This window comes from Lepidochelys kempii, chromosome 8 (assembly GCF_965140265.1).
Source record: "Lepidochelys kempii isolate rLepKem1 chromosome 8, rLepKem1.hap2, whole genome shotgun sequence".
In the NCBI taxonomy this organism is placed as follows: domain Eukaryota; kingdom Metazoa; phylum Chordata; order Testudines; family Cheloniidae; genus Lepidochelys; species Lepidochelys kempii.
This window is the reverse complement of record NC_133263.1, coordinates 71,575,036-71,599,235: the sequence shown is the minus strand read 5'-3', so window position 1 is coordinate 71,599,235 and position 24,200 is coordinate 71,575,036. Positions and strand designations below refer to the sequence as shown.

Below are 24,200 nucleotides of genomic sequence, written 5' to 3'. Positions count from 1 at the left end.
CTGGAGCGCCCGGACGCCGGAGGCTGGGAGTGGCCTGCGGCTAGGGCGGCGGTCTGCACCCCACGGGCTCCCGGATTGCAGCCCAGCCCAGGCGGGGTGGGAAGCTACTTCCCGCCGCCTCCACCGGCGGCAGCGCGGGGAGCCGCCAGAGTGCAACGCGCACACGCAGCAGCTTCGCCAGTCCGCGGGGCGGCTCCGCTCCTCCCGCCCCCGGCCCCGGCTGCAGCCGCTTCCCGTCCTGCGCACTGCGCGTGCGGCCGGCGGGGCGGGGCAGGCTCCGGCAGCCAATCGCACAGGCCGCCGGCCGGGCTGCCGCAGAGGGATGGAGGCTGAGAGTAGGGTACCGGGGCCGCCGCCGCTCTCCGGCTCCCCCGCTGGCAGCGAGGGTGGAGCTGCTGCGCCCCGGCCGAGCGCCCCCGGCGCAGCGCGGGCCCCGCCGCCCCCCGCCGCCCCGGAGGAGCTGGCCTTTGACGACGACGAGGAAGACCTGGAGGTGTTCAGCAAGGTACGGCCCGGGGCCCCGCTCCCCGCCGAGCAGCCGCGAGCCCCCTGCCCGCCGCGGCCGGGCTCCGAAGGGCCGGAGCAGTGGGGGAGGGAGAGGTGCCCGCCCCGCGCCCTTCATCCCCCCCGCCCGCTGCACTTTGCCTCGGGCGCTGCCCCGTCTGGGGTGCCGCTGCCAGGGCTTGTCTGCAGAGCGGCGGGGATGTGACGGGCAAGCGGGGCTCCAGCGCCCTGGAGCTGCCCCCGGCGCGTCTCATCGCCCCCTGCACTTCGGGCTGGGCGAAGCGGTCAGGGCAGCCCGCACCGGGCAGACACCCCGCGCGGGGGCGGCCCGGCCCGGCCCGGCCCGAACGTGATTTCCCCCGTCACCCTGCTGCGCGGCGGGGAGTCAGGTGCCCGGGAGAGGGGGAGCGTTGCACTTATCTGCAGGTTCCTGGGGACGGGTAGTCGGAGCAACAATCCTGGTACAGTGACCTCTGCTACCTGGGCACGGTCCTGCAGGTTGTTAATGGCTCTAGGTAATGGCAATAAAAGCTTGGCAGAGAAATAGCACTAGTCCTCTTCAAAGCGTTGCATGCACATTAACCTGAGTCGTCACCATCTAGTTTATGTTAAAGAGCAGAAAATAGGGATTGTAAATGGAGTAGATAAAGGGAAGATAAAAAGTTAAAGTGCTCGTAATGTTCTAATTCTTGTAAGCAGCTGTCGTTTTCCACTCATGTTTCAAACAACCACTTAAAAACAAGGAGAAAGGTGCCCCCTCCCCAGGAATTGGCATTTCATGGTTCTCTGGCATGCATAGAGGTGTTTGTGTTTTTCCCCAATGGGGATTCACCATCCATTAAGTACTGTACTAGTTTTCAGAGAAAAGTTGCTAATTTTTAAGTTTCTATTCAGTTTGTGCCAGTAATAGGGTTGGACAGCTGTTACACTTTTTGTAATAGGGGAACTGTTATGGTAATTTTGGATATTGGAAATCTGTGTGTTCTGACTCTCTATCAGCAGTTTTTCCTCAGTAACCAATGATTGGCATTTGTCATTATTATTAAGCAACTAGGTAAAAATGTTTGCTAAATTTGTCTGTGGGGGCAAACACCAATCTATTATTGTGCAGGCAACTGACCTAGAACCCCAGTCTTGCAGGCTGATGTGCATGGGTCAGTGCACAGCCCTAAAGTGGGGGCAGAGGCCTGTCTGTATAGATCTTATTGCAGTATCAAAGCGCTAGTTATTATCTTTAAGCACAGCCCTTGAAATTTACAGTAATATGTCATGTGTACCAATAAAATACAGAACAAATATAATATCTAAATAGTTAATCTACAGGCATGGTTTATATACAGTAATATATTGAAAAATACCAGTATACAAGTTTCAAACTTGAGTTTATTCAAAACAGTTTGAGAGGGTGTACCATTGTTGTGTATGAAAATCAAATGGAGAATAGGTATCATTTAAATTTACAGGTTTCAGAGTAGCAGCTGTGTTAGTCTGTATCTGCAAAAAGAAAAGGAGGACTTGTGGCACCTTAGACTAACAAATTTATTTGAGCATAAGCTTTCATGAGCTACAGCTCGCTTCACTGGATGCACGCAGTACTATGGTGTCACAAGTACTTCTTTTATTTAAATTTACATCTATTTTGATAGAGGAGGGAATAAAATGATTAGTATCTGAAACTTGGTATAGGACCTAGATTGGGCAAACATTATCACACATGATTAACTACATGCATGGAAGTAGTCTCTGAACTAACATGAATCTTGTGATTGTTTTTCTTAACACCACAGCTTCTGAAGTCCAACAGTGAGATTCTCACAGGTGTTTATTTAAAACAAGTTTCTAGCCCTCATGGTTGTGGGGGAAAAAAATGTGGAAACATGACTTGAGTCATGACTTGACAAAGCCCTGGCTGTGATGATTATGTGGGATTGGTCCTGCTTTGAGCAGGGGCTTGGACTAGATCAGTGGTTTTCAAACAGCTGGTTGTGACCCAGTACTGGGTCATGGAATGGAAGGCATTGGGTCATGGTGGCTCTGCTCAGCACTGCCAACCGGACCATTAAAAGTCCCATTGGCGGTGCTAGTTGTTCTGACACCGTGCTGTGCCCCAGAAGCGGCCAGAAGCCAGACCTGCTGCTGGCCACTGCACACTAGAAGCCTAGGAGCTGGACCTTCTGCTGGCCGTTTCTGGGGCGCATGCGGTTTGCAGTGCCAGGACAGGCAGGAAGCCTGCCTTAGTGCCCCTGCTGCGCTACTGATCAGGAGCCGCTCGAGGTAAGCCTGCACCCCATCCCCTGTCCCAGCTCTGAGCACCCCCAAACCTGGAGCCCCATTGTGCACCCCAAACTCCTCATCCCTGGCCTCAGCCCAGAGCCTTGACCCCCTCCCACACCCCAACCCTCTGCCTCACCCAGAGCCCCCCCCAAACCCAGAGCCCCCTCCTGCACTCCAGCCCCACCCAGAGCCTGCACCCCCAGCCCAGAGCCCTGATCCCCTCCTGCACACCAAACCCCTCATCCCCAGCTTCATTGGGTCACGGGTATCAACGGTTTTCTTCAACTGGGTCGCCAGAAAAATTTTTTTGAAAACCCCTGGACTAGATGACCTCTTGAGGTCTCTTCCAACCCTAATCTTCTATGATTCTACGGTGGAAGCTTAGAAGCCAGAAAATAAAATGAACTCTGTTAAAAACAGAAACTTTTAAGCCATTTTTGAGGTCTGACTCACAATTTTGGAACTCTTGATGTTGGCAATAGTGATAGAGTTAAGCATGTATGTGGGCTCAGGGCCTAATTCCTTGGCTTTTGGGCCCTGATCTTGCATTTGGATTCATGAGAGTTATAGTCATAGCCTAAGACCAGAGGGGACTATCATGATCATCTAGTCTCACCCACTCCTATAATAGACCCATAGCCTCTGGATGAGTTACTGAAGTCCTCAAATCATAATTTCAAAACTTAAAGTTACAGAGAATCCACCATTTACACGAGTTTAAACTCGCAAGTGACCCATGCCCTGTGCTGAAGAGAAAGGCAAGTCTCCCCCCTCCCCTTCTTGGCCTCTGCTAATATCTGAGGGGAAATTCCTTTCTGACTCCAAATATGGCGATCCGTTAGTTGACCTCTGTATCCTCTTGGTGTCCACTCACATGGCTCCAGTTGTAAGACTAGGGCTTTGAAAAAATCTTTGACGCCTTACATTAGGTAGATATCTGTTTTAAAAAGAAAAAAAGTTGACTAAAATATCACAAAGGTGGATTTAAAAAGCAATGATTGTGTTTTTTTAAAAAAAATAAAAATTGGATTGTTTTTATTTAGACTTTTTTGATTAAATTATATTTTTCTTTTTTAAAATAAACCCGTGTAAAATAAAATCTGAATTTAATACAAAATATGTTAAGGCCTAAATTTCTCTTAAAACATTTACATAAAATATAAATATGCTGAATCCATGAGCCTCTGTCAAAAACTTAGATGTTTACCCCTGCTTCTAACTTTTGAGGACAAGCTTTATAAATATGGCACAATAAATCAGCCTGAGTAATTTAGGAGATTGCCATTTTCAAGACTTAGGAAAAACCAGGAACTTAAGTCACTTTCTCTTAGACATGTTTGATTAGTTCAGGTCAGTCTGGGAAAGTTTTCAGTTTACTTCACTGAATACAGTTAATCCCTCTGTTTATAAATCGTTTAATTGTAAGTGCAAGATGTTGTGATACATAATCGTCTCTTAATAAAACATTTGTTTTGTTTAATACAAATAAATTTTATATACTGTTTTGTGCGTTTCCTTAAATTCCAGTTACCATCCTTATGCAGCTTGATCCAAATATGAGCACAAAGTAAATTATCTAGTAAATAAGCAATCTATCATTCACTGTTTCTTAACATACTAAAATGTACAGTTAATAAGACTATGATGATATTAGGCCTTATAATTTCTTAAATAAATGTATAAAGTTATAGTGTATCCTCCTAGGTAGCAAAAAGATTTACCAAATCTAGTGTAAAGGCTCTCTTTTTGTTGTAAATCAACAAATTTGAATTGTTATATCAATCAATGAGAATGTACCTTTCTTTAGAAAATAACTGAAATACAAAAGGAAAAGTTGATTTAAAATCAGTGATTTTAAATTGAGGCTTTTCCACTTGGTGATTTAAATCACCTTAATCCATTCTGAATATCAACGATAAAACATGGATTAATTTATTTTTGCCTTGACTGGTATGTTTTATTATAGTTTTTCAAAAATATCCAGTGCTTGTTCTAAAGTGTAGACTAATACATAAATTTAGAGGAAATAATAGAAGTGTGTGCGGACATATGTGTTGAAGTACAAATAGGCTACCCCTCCATCTCATTAAGTAATTTTTTTTTAACCTGGTATTCTTTAATTCTTCCAAGATTGCAACTGCTATATGAAGATCTGTGTATTGGTGCACTAAATATGACTCAGTTATGGTAATAGTTTGTTTTATGTGTGATTTGGTAAAAGCAAGGTCTGCTGTTATCTTCCTTTTCAAGCAAACCCTCAAACTTGATAAAGAATAGAGCATACACTGAGCCAGTCTTGATAAGGCAAACAGGTTCCAAAAAATAGAATGTGGGGTGAAAACCACCTACCCTCTGAGGCTTCTTAAGTAAACCCAATAGATTGCTAACTCTCTGAAATGAAACAATGGAATGTCTAAGAGTACAGTGGTAGGAGCAGCAAATATTTCGTCCTGAAGAAGAGCTCGGTGTGGCTCAAAAGCTTCTCTTTCAGAAGCTGGTCCAATAAAAGAGATTACTTAACCCACCTTGTCTCTCTAATTAAGTACAAACTCATTTGGCATTGATGTTGCATGTACTTCTATAGCACTTGGATTGTAATTCAACTTTTATTTACTTGAGCACACATTTCCAGTGTTTCTGTAAATAGGCACTGGGCACAGAGGACTGGGAAGAAATTAATATATTAGAATGGTAACTGTAGAGCAGTGGTTCCCAAACTTATTCTGCGCTTGTGCAGAGAGAGCCCCTGATGCATCCGCAGGTTCGGGCAATCACGGCTCCCAGTGGCCGCGGTTCGCTGCTCCAGGCCAATGGGAGCTGCTGGAAGCGGTGCGGGCCAAGGGACGTACTGGTCGCCACTTCCAGCAGCTTCCATTGGCCTGGAGCAGCGAACCGCGGCCACTGGGAGCTGCAATCGGCCGAACCTGCGGACGCAGCAGGTAAACAAACCAACCCAGCCCGCCAGGAGCTTTCCCCGCACAAGTGGCGGAACAAGTTGGGGAACCACTGCTGTGGAGACTTCACATTTACTATGAAACAGTTATGTGTTTGATAGTACTGAAGCAAAATCTTGATATTAATAAAGTAAGGCCAGAAGGGACCATTAAATCACCTAGTCTGACTCCTGTATGCCACACCATACTGTTTACCTCTGTAGTGAGCCCAATAGTTATGCTACCACGTACCTTCCAGAAAGATGTCCAATCCTGATTTGAGGACATCAAGAAATGGAGAATCCATTTGAACAATTTAGTGCAAAAGAGTGCAAAAACATAAAGAGTTATTTGACTTTTATTTGTGTGATCTTGGCTTTTGGCTTTGCTGGTCTAAGCTAGGAAATTTATTCAGGAAGTAATACTCATTTGTCCCTGGGTAGACATAAAAAAAACAACCCCATGTCTGACTCAGGCTCGTGGCGTTCGGGCTCTGGAGCTGAAAAATTGCTGTGTAGATGTCCGAGCTCTAAGACCCTGCAAGGGTGGAGAGTCCCAGAGCTCGGGCTCCAGCCCAAGCCCGAATGTTGCAATTATTATTAGCCCTGCAGCCTGAACTTTGTGAGCCTGAGTCAGCTGGCCCTGGCTAGCCACAGTCATGCCGTAGAGCTTTTATCCCTGGGTAGATATACCCTATACCTGTTGGTCCATTGTAATTAGTTCAGTTATACTGCTGCTTGCTTATCAAAGAGATAAGGTACCTTATATCAAAAACTTGATATAGAATATGGATAGCTATCCTTAAATATAGATTGCAATAAAAACTTTAAGAATCTAAGTGGCAGAAATGTATTCCCTAATTATATCAAAGAGAAAACATAACAGCTGTTAAAAGGTATGCAAAGTGGTAACTATTTCTATAAACAAAACATTTCACACTATGTTTGGAAGCATGGCATCCCTTTTTTGTATTGAACATTTACACTTACTGCTTTTGTTTATAGGTGAGGAAGACCATTTACTTAAGATGCAAATTTGGGATCTGATTTTCTGTGGTAGTGAAAGTCTCCTGCAAGGTTTTTAATACTCTCAACTTCTACTGTAGCCAGTGGGTGTTGTGCACGCACAGATCTTTGCAGGATCAGGCCCTTTTACTTGATTCTCAAATCAACTTGCTGCTTGTTTCCAGTCTCTCAGGCTACCTGTGTTGTTAACTGGCTGGTCCTGAATTATACCTTGTACTTGTTCTATACCTACTGTTAAAGGGGTAAGTATGAGGCAGATTTTGGTTTCAGATTTAACTTATGGAAAACTTACTGTTCCAAAATCTATAAAATGTTCCCAATAAAAATAACTAGCTGCAAAGTAGCTGTGATTTTTTTCCTTTATATATAGTCTGTGGAGTTTGTAGCCTAAATAATGTTGTGTTGTGCTGAAACATGAGTATCTAAAAGTGAAATTGACTTCATTTTTCATTTAATTCAGTTGAGGCAATGAAAATAGGCCAAATAGCTAAATGGTGAAAAAAGATTAAAGTTGACAATTCAGAATCTAAAGATATTACTCAGAATATAAACACACAGCATTTATTTTGTAAAAAAACACATGGATGTTTAGCTTGACAGTGTCCATGTCACAGGGCGTCTCTGTCACTACCCAGTGTTTGACTGCATAACCAGTTCCTGTGGTTTCTCGCAGACGCCAGGTTGTTACCTTTTCACCACTTGTGTATTTATTCTTCCCTTGCAAAATATCACGGTATAATGTAGGCTTACAGCAAGATGAGGCTTCCCCACAGTCCTCACTCCGCAGCCCAGACTCACCCTCTGAGCTTTCCTTCTGAGCTTCCCCTTGCTTCTGCTTAAATCCTTTCAATTACATCATTAGCCCAGTAATTACTACCCTGGTGCTCATAATTCCCGACAGAAAGTGTTTAATTGCTGATAGCTGAGCTTGTGGCCTTCTTCATGCTGGAGAGCATTAGTGATCAGCGTGCTACTAATCATGCCATGTCTCAGTCCCTTTAATATAGAAACCTTGACCAATATCTGGAGAGAGAATATCGAAGGCCAGCACCCAGTGTTGTCAGCCTGATTGGGCATTGTGTAATATTCAAGGTGCAGGACTTGTTCTTTTTTACATTAACCTCTGTTACAATGGTTAAAAAGAGTGCTGAAACTTGTTCCAGAGAGGGCAACTTGTCAGGTAAAGTCAAATCAAAGTGTTGTCTTCAGTTTCCCTTCATCCTCTGCTTTCTTGAATTTCATGATACACGTGATACTCCATACTGTCAGTTGTGTTCCACGTTATAATAGGATGACATAGCTTTCACCAGAGCCGCCAGGACTTTGGTTATTGACCAACTCAGATTCTTGACCAAGTTCTCCTCTCAAAACTTCACTAAGCCTGGCCTTCGGAGAAATCTTCTCTGTCAGCCACAGATCTCTGTGAGAGCTTGGAAAATCTATTCAGTTCCGACTGTCTGTTCTGGGGAGTGATCTATTTTATCAAATAGTCTGAAATTTACATTGAGACAGGAAATACTCTTATGTATTGAAACTTGCACTACACTTCACTAGTTGTTGGAACAGTCATCTATAAACTGAACCCAACCGTTTAATTTTCCACCTGAGTTCTTAGCAGATCCTCAACTGGCGTAAACTGCCATAAATTTGCTGAAGTAAATCAAGCATCTCTGACAATTTAAAGCTGCTGAAGATCTACCCCATGTACATATTCAAGATTTTTCTGTAGGAGTGTGATACTCTTCATGTAAATACACAATGTGGAACTGAGTAACCTTGTCTATTTGAGGTGATTTTTGTGAAAGGTATATGATGGAAATGCAAAGAAATTAAGGATTCTTATTTGGAATTCAGAAAAACATCTACCTCTGAAAATTTTTGCAAAACTTTTATCAGTGACAACTATCAAGTTAAATGGCTGTAGTAAGAAACAGCAATGAGTCTTTAGAATTGGATGTCTTGGTAAAAATTATTTACAAAAAATATAGTTTTTCAAATGTTACACACTGTAATCTAAGGAAATAATAAAGCAAGACATCTCTGAGCAGTTAACTAGCATAGACATCGCATTTGTCAATAGTCATATGTTTAACTGTGATGTTAATCAGTTTTATGTATGCATAATATTTCTCCTTATTGACATTCAATTCTTTCTTAACATAAATTGCTTGTTAATTTGGTGGCTTTTTAAAGGGACTGACTTGAAACCATATTCTTCTAAGTGTCCCGTCCTGCAGAAAGCTGTGAACAAATAAAATCTTGATGGATTGCCACATAGAGACCACCATGTCTATAACCTACAAACATTTATATTCTTGAAAAAATACCAATAGTCTTTGTGCTACTTTAACAATCTGAATAGTGAGATAAGCCTTGAGAAAATATGGCAAAGAAATGACAGGGCCTTTAGCGAGAAAATGCATCTTTAAGTTAGATATAGGTTAACTTTACAAATAATAAGAATATCAAGCCTCACATCATCAGTTAACCTGAATAATCAGTGAAACTAACAAGTCATGGTGTGACTAGTATTTTAGATAGCATTTACGCCCCGCTCGTACAAGTGGATGCACCTATTTATTGGGACATCTGTGTCAGATCAGGGCTTTAATCAGTATTCCTCTGTTTGTACAGTAACAAGGAAGAAAACATTAAAAAGAGAAAGTACTGCAAAGTCACAAATTGGCAACGTTCAGCTCGTTTCTGAAGTTGACTAAGCTTCAAACTGACATACAAAGTAAATTCATTTTCTGTTTATACAGCTTGCTTCTCCAGTTTGTCTTTGATTACTTGGGGTGGATCAGAGGCGAAATGTGGTATGGTATGATCACTAATTCACATGCATCTTGAAAAACCTGTATGCTCTCTTACTCCTCTACAAGGAACAGTATTTCATTTATAGCTGTATCTTCATCGATGTGGGTGTTAAAATGCTCTTTTCTCTCACGCTCTATTTTTATATATTTAGTGCACAGGAACTGATTTTTCCCCCTCCCTTTCAGGATCGGAACCTGCTTCTTTCTTCACCCCTAAAGGCCAGAAGCACCAGCCCCTTACCCATACATCATGAAAAAACCTAGTGTTCTGTGCTTCTTCCCCAAAATTATGGCTTCAGTAATTTCCCTTTGCAACTGTGCCTCAGTGGGTCACAGCTGAGGATGTCAAATTCAGGACAAACTACTGAGAAGTAGAGCAGGTACACCCCAAGACTGGTGGCTAATCCCCCATAGGATATACCAAACCAGCAACAAAAGTAAACTTCTGTTTTGCCACACTAACAAAAAGTCATAAAAGCAGTTTCCTTTCATTCCGGTCCTTGTATTATCACCAGAAACACTAGACTTAGAGATGAGTGGTTCTTTAAAACCAATCTCTTCAAATAAAAGGTGGTTCTGATCCCAAAGGACCAGCCACACATCCAAGTCAACATATAACTTAGATCTTACCCCAAAATCACACTGATCCCAATCCTTTAGTATCTAAAGGTTTATTTATAAAAAGGCGAGATTAGTTGAAATTGGTTAAAGGAATCAAATACATACAAAAATTGCAAAGTTCTTGGTTCAGGCTTGTAGCAGTGATGGAATAAACTGCTGGCTTAAGTCAAGTCTCTGGCTGCTTCCAAATCACTGGAAGGTCCTCAGTTCCTTGGTTAGAATGTTTCCATTAATATAAATTCATGGTCCAGAGGCTGGAGCAGAAAAGAGGCAAAATGGAGGGGTTTCCAGGAACTTTTACATCTTCTGCCATGTGGAGGGAAACCCATTGTTTCAAACAAAGCCCTCAGCACAGCTAGTGGAAAATTACAGATGACAAGATGGGAGTTTGGAGTCACATGGGTAAGTCGTCTGTGCATGCCTGATTTCGCTTAGTCATTGCAGGAAGTTATTACCTATATTTCAGATGCAATGTCTACTCAGTGTAGATGGGTGTCTCCCATAGTCCATTGTGAGTTGTGCCCTTTTGATGGGCCACTCAATTTGAATAGTCCCTCCAAGATGTGCTGGCTAACCGCCTTCTGGGCGTTACCCAAGGAGCAAACATTTGAAATACAGGTATAGAGCCAATACTCATAACTTCAAATGCAAAAATAATACATGTATACAAATAGCATAATTATATTCAGCAAATCATAACCTTTCCACAGACATCTTACGTTCCATATTTTGTACAAGATTTGTTGCAAATATAGAACAGTGGTTGCAATAATGATCTATATGGTCATATTTTAATCAGATAACGTCACACCTGTAAAACCATAAAGGCCAAGGCCAATGTTTACTTTTCCTTGTGAATCCTGCTCCTAACCTCCCCAGTACTGGTTTACATACATTTTCCTCCATATTGCCAATATCTTCCTGAACTTGTTTCCCATAGGCTCTATACAAATCCTATACCTGAAATGGCTACTGAAAACTTCCAAATCTCCAAAACATCTGATATTGACAAAGCCAGGTATTTAAGTAGCCTGTCACCAGCACTCCTTTTTAGTAGAACAGTTGGTCAGGCCACTGATGATGATTTTTTTTCTTGCTTCTCTAGTCCCAAACACTTAATCTGCAGAGGCCTCTAATGGCAGCTTCTTTTCCCTCCACATCCGCAGGCATGTAGTGTGAGGCAGACTGCAAGCTCCAGATGCTTGGCTCTGATTGCACTCCTGTTGTAAGCACATCTGCTGTGCAATTTCCAATATGTTGTAATATTTGGGTGATCGTACTACCTGACTTTAAAGAGACTTTAGGGAGTCAACTGAAATAAAAAGCATTAGGAGGATGAAATAAGAAAACTAGATTTTGAAGGAGGATATATTTGCCTACCAAAATTGACGATGACTTTAACTTTAAAACTACCCTACAATAATAACTCTAAGTTGCTGTTTGTTTCATAATCCTGGATAACTTTGTTGTCCCTTCACCCTTCCTATTTTCCTGTGAGTCAACAGAGTTTTCACATGTGTAATATTCCTTCTGTATTCCTACAGCAGAATTGTTACATACTTGAATAGTCTGCCTGTGTTCTTTTATAAGTAGGCTGAGTGATGACAACATAACTTGCCAACCAAAACACAGCTGGCTGTCTAATTTTAGGTCCACAAACTGAACATCCCTTTCAACTACATGGTTACTCAAATCCTTTCTGTGGTGATGTGCTCTTCTCCCCTCCCCAAAAGGCTTGAATTGTGTCAGCACGTGGCCATTTTGTGCTAGTGTCCTGATCTAGCATATTTTGAAATGGCTTTCATTCTGAATGTAAGTTACCATACATAGCCAAATGGAGTTATGCAACTATAAAAACACAACTCTTATTTCTTCCCCCACACTTCCAACCAATGCTGATTAGGTGCCAGAGTAAATAGAATGCTTTTGAAGGCAGTATGCTCTTCAATGAAGAAGAATTGTCTGGAAAGATTTCAGAGTAACAGCCGTGTTAGTCTGTATTCGCAAAAAAGAAAAGGAAAAGAAAAGGATGTCTGGAAAGAGACTAGGTAAAGTCAGTAAAATCACTATACGAGACACACAGTTAAACTCAGGTTTCAGAGTAGTAGCTGTGTTAGTCTGTATCCGCAAAAAGAAAAGGAGTACTTGTGGCACCTTCGAGACTAACAAGTTTATTTGAGCACAAGCTTTCGTGAGCTACAGCTCACTTCATCGGATGCATTAAGTGGAAAATACCGTGGGGAGATCTTATATACACAGTGAACATGAAACAATGGGTGTTACCATACACACTGTAACGAGAGTGATCAGGTAAGGTGAGCTATTACCAGCAGGAGAGAAGGAAAAACAACAACAACAAAAACCTTTTGTACTGATAATCAAAGTGGGCCATTTCCAGCAGTTCACAAGAACATGTGAGGAACAGTAGTTGGGGGGGGGGGGGGAATAAACATGGGGAAACATCCACTCCCAGTTTTTATTGAAGCCTAAGTTAATGGTGTCCAGTTTGCAAATTAATTCCAATTCAGCAGTCTCTTGTTGGAGTCTGTTTTTGAAGTTTTTTGTTGAAGAATTGCCACTTTTAGGTCTGTAATCGAGTGACCAGAGAGATTGAAGTGTTCTCTGACTGGTTTTTGAATGTTATAATTCTTGACGGCTGATTTGTGTCCATTTATTCTTTTATGTATAGACTGTCCGGTTTGGCCAATGTACGTGGCAGAGGGGCATTGCTGGCGCATGATAGCATATATCACATTGGTAGATGTGCAGGTGAACGAGCCTCTTATGTTGTGGCTGATGTGATTAGGCTGTATGATGGTGTCCCCTGAATAGATATGTGGACACAATTGGCAACGGGCTTTGTTGCAAAGATAGGTTCCTGGGTTAGTGTTTTTGTTGTGTGGTGTGTGGTTGCTGGTGAGTATTTGCTTCAGGTTGAGGGGCTGTCTGTAAGCAAGGACTGGCCTGTCTCCCAAGATCTGTGAGTGTGACTTGCTGAAGTGAAGAAACAGATTGACAGAGCCAGAAGGGCACCCAGAAGTTACCTACTACAGGACAAGCCCAACAAAGAAAATAACAGAACACCACTAGCCATCACCTTCAGCCCCCAACTAAAACCTCTCCAATGCATCATCTAGGATCTACAACCTATCCTGAAGGATGACCCATCACTCTCACAGGTCTTGGGAGACAGGCCAGTCCTTGCTTACAGGCAGTCCCCCACCCTGAAGCAAATAATCACCAGCAACCACACAACAAAAACAGTAACCCAGGAACCTAAGGGTTGGATGGCCAGAATGACTTGCTGCAGCAGGAGGATGGGGTCCACCTGTCAGACTTGGGAGCTGACACTGTTTGGCTGATATCAAAGAGGGTATTATTGTTGCATGCGGGGAGGCAGCCAAGCTAATTGCTGGTGCCTCCTTGTGGTAGATGTCCAGTGCAGGTTTTCCATAGGGAAGGGATAAAGTGATCAGATAGAATGAATTGGGAAAGGATTTAAGGGTGGCATTCTTTAAAAGAATGGAAATGGGGGTTCAGGACTCCTATGACTGGTACAGCAGGGAGCTAATCCCCTTCTTTATAGCCCCCCTTAGCCCTCATTTGCGGGGTGGGAGTAGCAAGGTCCTGGTAGTGGGTGGGCTGGGGATTAGGATGAGTAAAGGAGGAGGGCTGGCAGCGCACCCCCACCCCCTGATGTAGGTAGATTGATTTTAGAATTACCTGCACTGTGTGCTTTTATCTGCTGGTTACTCCCTAGCATTTAGAAATAAAGTTGTGGCCCAATTAAACCACATCTTGTTGTCTCCTGTTTGTCTTCCTGTATAGCCGGACAACGGAAGTGGTAAATGTGATTTTTTTTTTATACCCTTATCACTTTCTGAAGAAAGGTGCTCAGTGTACATCTAACTTCAGAAATATGGACTAGATGCTTCCCTTTTGCTGTAAGAACCTCATAAACCTTGATGGTTTGGTTTGAGCATTGAATGAGTGTGAGGTTTGTTGTATCAGTATTGTCTGATTTCTTAACATAAGTGTAGTCTCATGTGTGGCTTGTATTTTGGTGGAAGGGATATTTAGTAGATGTGCTCCTTTCTCTGAATCATTATTAAACTGATGCCCTAGTATTGTGTTGGAGGTAATTTTGTGACTGGAAGTGCTGTCTCTCAGATGAGGCTTAAAACTAAGGTCCCAGCGGACAACCTGTGACCTTGTAAACACGCATGGCACTTTTTTTTTTCTTTTGGCAAGGATAAGACAAATCAGTCCTGACTTTCTGCCTTAAATCTTTCTGAATAATAAAACTTTTTCTAACTAAAATTGGGGAGAATTTTTTTTTATTAGGGCATAGTGTCATTCCATCTTTGTCCTAAACTGTTATTTACCATAGCATAGCTGCATGCTGGTTTTTAATAGCTACTATCGTCATTCCAGAGAGAGCTGTTTTTTCTGTCCTGGGTGTGTGTGTATGTGTATATATAATTGTAATTCATAAACCTTACTACCACTGGATTTAAAAAACCCCACACTTAGTTCTTATACTGCTGATGCTGCATCGTCAAGGATTCCTCAATTATAAACTATACTGAAGGTCTTTAATAATAAACATCTTTAAATTACAAGGGGATATAATTTCATAAAACATCTGAAAGGAAAAGAGGGTAGCTATCTTGGTCAGTTTGCAAGAGAGAATTTAGATTTCAAATCCTGGGTGACTGGCCTCTAACAACTTTAATTAGGTTGGTAAGTGTCCTGTACAGTATAGTGGGTGCTTGGTTTAACTGGTTTGGGTATTTGTAGGTGACTTCTGTTTTCAGCCATCCATGATGTTGTCAAGTGTAGTGTTCTGCTTTTCTCTCATCGGTCTTGTTCTTTTTTTCTTTTTTAACCATTCATTGAATTGAGCACTGAAAAGGAGAAGAGGATGACATGGATGTTTGTGGTATATTTTTGCAGTTTTATCAGCTATCTCTTTTACCATCTTAACTGTTCACTTCAGAGCAGTGGTGGGCAACCACATTGGCCAGGAACGGCAAACCGAGGCCACTGGGAGCTGTGGGTGGCTGTGTCTGCTAATGGGCAATGTAAACAAACCATCTCACGGCCCGCCAGCGGATTACCCTGATGGGCTGTGTGCGGGCCACTGGTTGCCCACCACTGCTTCAGAGCTATTGTTTTTGATGTCTGAAACCTGCACCCTTATATGTTAATAAGAATTTCTTCAAATGTCTTATTTATCTATAGGATACATCACTGACTGAGGCAAATTCATTCAGTCCTTTGATACCAACATCCCCCTCTTCTATGATAAACCAGTACAAGTTTGAAGATGAGCCAGAATTAAGGGATCTCTTAATTAGTGTTGATGATCCTGAAAGTCACATTACTGCCATTGAGACTTTTGTTACCTATAGAGTTGTTACAAAGGTAAGTGTTTGTTAATCGTCCTGATAGTTTAAGTGTAAAGTAAAACTATACAAGTGTTAGTGTTTTAAAGGATTTCAAATAATAACCTTTCTAACATTTCAGAATTTTATATCCTGATTTTGCAGCGAGTTAACAGCTTAGTCAAATTATTTCCAACTCAGGGTTAGATTCTAAAAAACGCTTTTAAGGTTACTCGTGTATATTTGCATGACTGAGTGCTGTAGAGATCATTTAAGGAATAGCTGAAGTTATTTTAATGATTGCAAAAGCAGTCTTTTGTGTGAAATTGGCATTTGCTGTTGTGTCTCTTGACAAGAACATGAAACAAGAGGAAGGCTGATGCAGTTGAAAAGTACTATATTGGCATAAGTATTTGTCGAGCATGGGTAGGCCAGAGAGAAGTGGAGTTATGCTTGGTTGTCAATATGTGGTACCTTGCTCACCACACCCCCTCTCAATTCTGCTTTCCTGTAATTGGATTGTTTGCTAGCACAAAGAAAAGTTCTCCTTCCATTCACAGTTAATAACATTTTTGTTATGGCTACAGCAATTTCTTAAATGAAAAGGTAATATTAGGAAAGTATTTATTTAATGTGTTTTCAGCTGTCTTTGAATTCAGTTTCTCAGCTGGAGTGGAGGAAAGCCAGTATTATGAGACCAGCCAGTTCCCTGGGGATTATCAGCAAGTATTGCACATAGGGTTGCCGACTTTCCGATTGCAGAAAGCCGAACACCCTTGCCTGAGGCCCTGCCCCATCTCAGAGGCCCTGCCTCCACTTACTCAAATCCCTCTCCCTCTGTCACTTGCTCTCCCCGACCCTCACTCATTTTCACTGGGCTGGGCAGAGGGTTGGGGTGCAGGAGGGCTCTGGCTGGGGGTATGGGCTCTGGGGTGGGACCAGAAATGAGGATTTTGGTGTGTGGGAGGGGGCTCTGGGCTAGGGGAGGGGGTACTGTATCTGGGTGGGGTGTGCAGACTCCTGCATGGGGCCAGAAATGAGGGTGCAGGGGGGCCTCTGGGCTAGGCAATGGGGTTGGAGTGTGTGTGTGGGGGGGGTGAGGGCTCCAGCTGAGGGTGTGGGGCTGGGGATGAAGGGTTCGGAGTACAGGAGGGGTGCAGGCTCTGGGAGGGTGTTTGGGTGCGGGAGGGGGCTCAGGGTGCAGGCTCCGGGTGGCACTTACCTCAGATGGCTCCCAGAAGTGGCCGTCATTTGTCTCTGACTCCTAGGCAGAAGCGCGGCCAGTGGGATGAGTGGAGCCGGCAGTAGGGGCAGGGGCAACGTGCAGAGCCCCTGTGGCCGAACCTCTGCCTGGGAGCTGGAGGGAAATGCTGGCCGCTTCTGGGAGTCACAAGGAGCCAGGGCAGACAGGGAGCCTGCCTTAGCCCTGCTGCCCAGACTTCAAACAGCCAGGTCAGCGGTGCTGACCGGAGCTGCCAGGATCCTTTTCTGACTGGGCGTTCTGGTCGAAAACCAGACGTCTGGCAACCTTAACTTCACAGCCTACATTTTGAGACCTGCTATATTCATTTATTTTACTCTGACCTTTTTTTTTGCAGAAGGTTAACTTACAACAAATTTTCAAATGAAAATGTTCCCTTTGTTTATGCAGGAGGAATAGGGTTTTTGTAGGAAGAGGGGAGAATGATGAGGAAGGGGAGGGATGTTTTCTGCCTTCTCTCCTATCCGTGATTTAATTTGAAGTATAAATTCATGATGATACAACAGCTCTGTCAACCCTAAGCATTCAGAAATCATGAATCAGGTCTCAGTTAATCAGAGGTTTGCTCAAAAATTACAAGATTAAGTAAAATTGGGTGGGGAGGTTCTTTTTATTTGCATTCTAGTTTCTGAGCCCTTAAAATTCACTTGAGTCATGTTCTAAAGCTTTTCTTTGCAACCACAATGACTAGGAACTTTTTTTTAAATGAAAACTCATATATGCTTGTAATTACTTGGCTCTAGGAGCTGGGGCTTGTTTTAGTCTCCTCCCACTAAAAACCCAAACGAACAAAAAACCCACCAATATCGTGTTTCAGAGTAGCAGCCATGTTAGTCTGTATTCGCAAAAAGAAAAGGAGTACTTGTGGCACCTTAGAGACTAACAAAGATATTTGAGCATAAGCTTTCGTGAGAAGTGAGCTGTAGCTCACGAAAGCTTATGCTTAAATATCTTTGTTAGTCTCTAAGATGCCACAAGTACTCCTTTTCTTTTTACCAATATCATGAGACTGGATTAAATCATTAGAGTTGGCAGCACTGTAGTTTGCTAAAGTTTAAGGTTCTACTGGTGGGTACAAAACTAAAGTTGGTGACTGGTAGTGTAAACCATTAAATCCTGATGTATATGTAGTTTCAGTGCTGCCGAAACTTATTACACAGGAGGGCCACATAAATCTAAGAACAACCTTGTGTGGACCAAACAGATTCTACATATTTTAATAAGATTTAAAGTCACCTGTATTGATTTATATTTTAAGTTCAGCTTGTTTCGTATGTACAGTATTGTCTATTTACACACCTGTGTAAACTCAAATGGTGTAAACATGATTCATTAGTATTTTATCATCGGCCATTAGTATATTGTGGTATCTATGAAATGCTCTGGAGAGCTGCCTACGGACTGCGGGCCATAGTCTATATGAAATGGCAGGGCACCCAGGGTCTGTATGAAATGACAGGGTTTTCATGGCTGAAACATGTGGCTAGGTGATTGATAGCAGCTGATATCAGGGACATGCTTCAATTATTTTCAGTTTATTCAAATACTACAACATGGGCATTTCTTAAACTCAGATTTGTCATCACTTTAAAGAGACCAACCTAAATTTAGAACACGTCTATCTTAACTGGAAGGAAAATCTCACATTAAAGTAATGATTGAAACCCTTTGGAAAAAATTGTACTAGATCAATTCTTATAAGACATTTCTTATGCACAGTTGGGCACTTGCTTTTTTTTCACAGTAGAAGTTCACTTTGTTTCATCTCTTACTAGGTTAGATCACCTTACTAAAAATTGTAATTGGTAAGTTCTGAATGACATTAACTATTTTCCCTCAGAGATCTCATTTTTATTCCAAAATGGTCAATCTACACTATTATATATGTTTAGTACTCCTCTTAGGGTATATGTCTGTTGCAGCTGGGAGGTAGACAGTCATGCATAGTGCTGCTTGAGCAAGTGTGCTAAAAATAGCCAGGTAGTTGGGGTAGCACAAGTGGTGGCTCAAGCTAGCTCCCAAAGTATGTATCTAGGGAGCCTGGGTGGGTTGGTACTCAGGCTAGCTCCAGCTCCTGTGCTGTCCCCACTACACTGCTGTTTTTGGCATGCTGGCTCGAGCAGAGTCAGTGTATATCTGTCTACCTAAGCTGGGAATCTCACCTTCCACCTGCAGTGCAGACATACTTTTAGATTTTTCCATCTTAATTTTGTGGTTATGATTTTCAGACCTCTCGTGGTGAGTTTGACTCCAGTGAATATGAAGTTCGAAGACGATATCAAGATTTCCTTTGGTTGAAGAGCAGACTTGAGGAAGCACATCCAACACTGATTATTCCTGTAGGCTTGCTAGATTTTTGTGTTGCATTTGGTTTTTTGTTTTAAATTTATTTGTAGTGAGCTTTGGAGAAGTCTCTTTCAGGGTTCTGGGTTCTACCAACCATTAAGAAGCTAATGTAGTTTGATTAATCTTTTATGTGTATGTGCAAAATTCAGAGAAAAATAAGGGCATTTCGCTTTTTCTTAACCTATTCTCCGTTCATTTCCTTTCTCTTGATTTTATATCTATTCTGATGCATTATCTATTGCTAGAATCAGATTGAAACACTGTGTTTACTGTGTTAATTTTATAGTTTTTCTGTGTAGTGAATTGTACAAGAATGTGTCTACCATCTCCTGGGTAGTAGGACTACTTGTAATATATGTAATATGCAAAGTTATACAATGTTTTGTTTATTTATTTTCCCCCTCAGCCATTGCCTGAAAAATTTATAATGAAAGGAATGGTGGAACGATTTAGTGATGAATTCATTGAGACTCGAAGGAAAGCATTGCATAAATTTTTGAACCGAATTGCTGAGCATCCAACTTTGACTTTTAATGAAGACTTCAAAATATTTCTTACTGCACAAGCCTGGGTAAAAAAAAAAAAAAAAAATCTCCTGATTTATAGTTATAAGAAATTATGAACTGCCTTACTAGGGGCCTGCATAGTTCAATATCTTCCTACCAACCATGGCTAGTTATAGAAGCATCATAGGAAGGTGCAAGGAATTCTGCAGTAGACAGCTATTGAATAACTTGCCCATAGGAAAAATTTCTTTCTGATACCCATCAGAGTTTGTCTTCTATGCTCTGAAGCATGAGGGTTAGTATCCCTTCCAAAACTCCTATTCTCACTCTTCTAATCCTGGCTGTTCTTGCTATCCCATGTAAATGCCTAAGATTATATAATGCATGTGATTTTAAATTATTTTGTTTTGATATTTCTCTCTTTTTGCCCTTATTCTTTAAAAATAATAGTAATAATCTGTTCATTGACAATGCAGCCAATAAACCACCATTTAATTTCCCACTGTAGCTGTGCAGAATGTATTCACTGGAAAAGAAAGCAAGAATTTTGTCTTCCAAAGAGCATAGTTCTGAACTTAACCAAATGTTTCACTAGCAGTTTATAGAAGTGCAGGGAAAGGAAACGGAGGCGGGGAGGGGAGGGGAGAGGCTGCTTTCCACAGTAAGAACATAATTTTCCCCAATGGATGACTTCTCTCTGCACATGCTTCCCTCTGTTTTCTTTCCCAAAAGTCTGCATACTGGCTGACTCTGCTTTAAGACTGAAAGGGGAAGAGGCTTGTATGGTCTTAATCCTTCCCTTCCTGCATGCTCCCTGCTTCAGCAGAGCATGGCTAGCCTATGACACAGAATGGTTGTCCTTGACCATGCAACCTTCAATCAAAATGTAAAAAGGAAAATTAGTAAAGGGATGGCGGGGAAAGAGAGTCTTATTGCTACATATTTAATAACTTTACAATAAGATCTAGGCAGCAAATGAAAACCTAAAGTAGTTTGTTTTATAAATGCCTGTGTAGTTTTATTGTTTATTTGTTTTGCTTTAATTCTAAACCATGGGTAGAAAACATTAAAATATTTACAAGGGTATGTTGTTCTTGCAGGAACTTTCATCTCACAAGAAGCAGGGCCCTGGCTTGTTTAGCAGAATGGGACAAACTGTAAGAGCTGTAGCATCCTCAGTAAGAGGAGGAGGAGTTAAAAATCGTCCTCATATGTTTACAGATATAAATGACTATATGGAAACATTTAATCAGAAAATAAACTTGATAGACAGAATATCCCAAAGAATTTACAAGGAAGAAAGGGGTAAGTAGAAATAATGAACACAAGCTTGTTTTATTGACTTCAGAAAGTAATATATTGAACAAGTAAATTACTGTGAAAAGTTAGTTTGCTTTCACTGTTCTGCACAAATTGCTGCTTTCTAGCAAGAGAAATGGAGAACAAGAAACTTCTTTTCCTTCAACGGCTAATCCTCGGCGTATTGGCAGATCAGTGTGCAACTATGTGGGGATTAGAGGTCCACATCTGGCAGCCTTCTTCATTGGTTTGAAGTTAGGATGACTGCAGAGGTAGCATGCTTATCTCTCGAGAGAAGGAAAATAACTTGCTGATAACCTCACCTTTCTCTTCCTTGTTACTGAGTCATACCTGGAACTTCCTCGGACATAATCAGCATAAATAATATATTAATAGGGACGGTAGTTTAACTATGCTGACAAGAAACTGAAAACTAAGAAAACCTAGAAGTTTGGCTGGTTTTTCACCATACTAATTGGAAGAACACTATGAATGCTTTTTGTTGTGTACAGATGACTACTACTTAAAGGGAAATATAAACACTTATTTCCTAATGACAATCACACTATGAATTCCAGTTGTTTGTAGATATTCAAACCCCTACAAATTCTTATATCTGTTAACCAGAATCCCTTTCGTATATAAAGTTTTTTGTATCTACAAATGTAGTGTTCTGTACCTGTCAAACTGAGAAGTTCTTTGTACTTATTTTGAACCTTAGTCTGTGTGTGTAGCCAAATACTGGAGCGTATAGACCAGCGGTCAGCAACCAATGGCACCTGTGCCAGAGACTGCACGCAAGCTGATCTGTAATGGCCCCCTGCTGCCTGCCAGGTCCCAGATGCCGGCGCCGCTCAGCCCGCTGCCAAACCCAGGCCGGCAGCGGGCTGAGTGGGGCCGGTGGCCGGGACCCCAGGAGGTAGCAGTATGCCATTAAAAATCCTACCCTCCCCAGCCTGCTCTTCTCCGCCCTGCCCCCCGCTGCCGGTCTGGTGTTCTGGCTGCTGGCCCCTTCCCAGCTGGGGTCTCGGCTGCAGGCCCCGCTCAGCCTGCTGTTGGCCTAGGTGAACGGAATCCCAGGCTGGCAGACACCACTTCTGAAAGGTTGCCGACCCCGGTATAGAATCAACAAAGAAAATGTTGAGATGTTAAGGAAGGGATCCCTGATGGCTATCAAAGGATGTCTGTTACTGTAGATGTGTTGTGATTAACAATATGGTGTAATTGATGAAGGGTGCTTACAATCTAAATATGTTCTGTGATTAATAAGGAATATTTGCTGCAGATTTTTATGTGATTTATGAATGATCCATTGAAGTATATTTGTAACTCATTAGGAATTGCTTATTGTCACCAGGTGTTAGTAATATGATTGCGTTAGAAATTCCTTTAGCTTATTAGTCATGTAACATGACATAGTAAATAATTAGGCAAATAAAAATGTCAAAAACTGAACACAGTGGAATAAGTTGTGGGAAAGTTGCTTTTCCTTCCCTCCGACAAAGGAATTTTGTTTGCCCTAAACCAATATGTAAGTAATGAATATTGGGAAGTTAATTGGAAGTGAACAAGCTCCCAACTCTTCACCAGTTGGAAGGTTTGGTAAAGTATACTTTTCTTTCTGTATTCTGTAAAGTGTTGTTGTAAGTACTGATTGTCTGTCTGTCTGTCTGTCTGTCTTAGCCAACACAGTTGAAGTTCTATTTATTTGACATGCCTTCTTAAATCTCAACATGTAATGCTATCACATCTGTTCTTTTGGTTGATTGTACATCTTTATTCGGTGTCACATGAAAGAGAATCATAGAATATCAGGGTTGGAAGGGACCTCAGGAGGTCAGCTAGTCCAACCCCCTGCTCAAAGCAGGACCAATCTCCAATTAAATCATCCCAGCCAGGGCTTTGTCAAGCCTGACCTTAAAAACTTCTAAGGAAGGAGATTCCACCACCTCCCTAGGTAACACATTCCAGTGTTTCACCACCCTCCTAGTGAAAAAGTTTTTCCTAATATCCAACCTAAACCTCCCCCACTGCAACTTGAGACCATTACTCCTTGTCCTGTCCTCTTCTACCACTGAGAATAGTCTAGAACCATCCTCTCTGGAACCACCTCTCAGGTAGTTGAAAGCAGCTATCAAATCCCCCCTCATTCTTCTCTTTCTTCTTTTAAAAAAATATTACCTTTCTTGTTGGTCATAACATCTGTCAGATGGGTTTGTTTGAACTTCATGCTCTTGTTAGAAATTTCCTTGATTTTCAAGAAAAGTTTGTTCTGAATGGAATGTACTTACTTGAATCTTTAAATTATATATTTACTTTTCTGAGCTTGAATCTGATCTGACGCTGATCCTGTGTTTTAAAAATCTCACTGGTCAATACTTTAGGGTTTTCTCTTGCATGTAAAAATACTTTGAAATGCTGCGCTGTGTTCCATAATAACCAAGGCTTTGTTTCCTTTAGCTTACTCTGTCAGTCCAGATCTCTGCATGCCCTGACTAAATTGGGCGTTCCTTGCATAAAAGAAATACATATTGCTCAAAGGGATTTTTTTTTTTGTCTTAGCAGTTCATTCCACTAGGAGTAGTTGGTATATAGTGAAGAGAAGTTCCTGGGTATACATTTAAAGCACCAGCACCAAAATACTGGTGGTAAAGCTTCCTAGAGTTTTATTCACTCTCAAGTGCTGCCAGATGTTTACGTCTAGCCTTTCCCAGCAGTAACCTGCAGAACACTTGTCATGTGCAAAGCTGATTTTGTCTCAGCAGTGAACCATTCGTCAAGCAGTGATGCTTCCTGCTAGTTGTAACCCAATCTGGGATTTTCCATTAAGTTTCCAGAGGCTTTTTAGACCAACTAAACTCAAAACAAGCATCCCTCTCTGCATACACTACTTCATGTGTCTTTCTGTTGGATGTTTCTTCAGTATAAAGTCAACTGTGACCAAGCTGTAGAGGGCAGAAAAAGCAGAGGGACTGTGAAAACCTCAACAGTCAGAATTAAATTAGAAAGACACATTAGAGCAGTGTGGACTTGATCCAACATCATAGCCACTTCAATTTACCTTGGCCCATAACACATGAACATTGCTAATGTGAACACACAGTATAGGGCCATATTCTGCCTCCCTCATCTTTAGTGCCTTACTGAAATTAATGAGACTGCTACAGAGTAAAGGTCTATAAAAGTGGCAGTGTCTGGACCTTACTTTTTCTGAGAGAATACCGTGGC

The 24,200-nt window shown here is 41.9% G+C and overlaps 1 protein-coding gene across 4 annotated transcripts in view; it reads left to right on the top strand.

The window, feature by feature from the left end:
- The first annotated feature begins 268 nt into the window (after nucleotides 1-268).
- SNX7 (sorting nexin 7) overlaps nucleotides 269-24,200 on the top strand; it is a 61,586-nt gene continuing 37,654 nt past the window's right edge. For 2 of the 4 annotated variants that reach the window (XM_073356957.1, XM_073356956.1), the window contains exons 1-5: nucleotides 269-505; nucleotides 15,418-15,600; nucleotides 19,050-19,160; nucleotides 19,574-19,738; nucleotides 20,774-20,978. In XM_073356957.1, coding sequence (XP_073213058.1) covers nucleotides 323-505; nucleotides 15,418-15,600; nucleotides 19,050-19,160; nucleotides 19,574-19,738; nucleotides 20,774-20,978 — 847 coding nt within the window. In that variant the 5' untranslated portion in view covers nucleotides 269-322. The remainder of the gene's footprint in view (nucleotides 506-15,417; nucleotides 15,601-19,049; nucleotides 19,161-19,573; nucleotides 19,739-20,773; nucleotides 20,979-24,200) is intronic. The other 2 variants (XM_073356954.1, XM_073356955.1) reach the window with 2 other exon arrangements.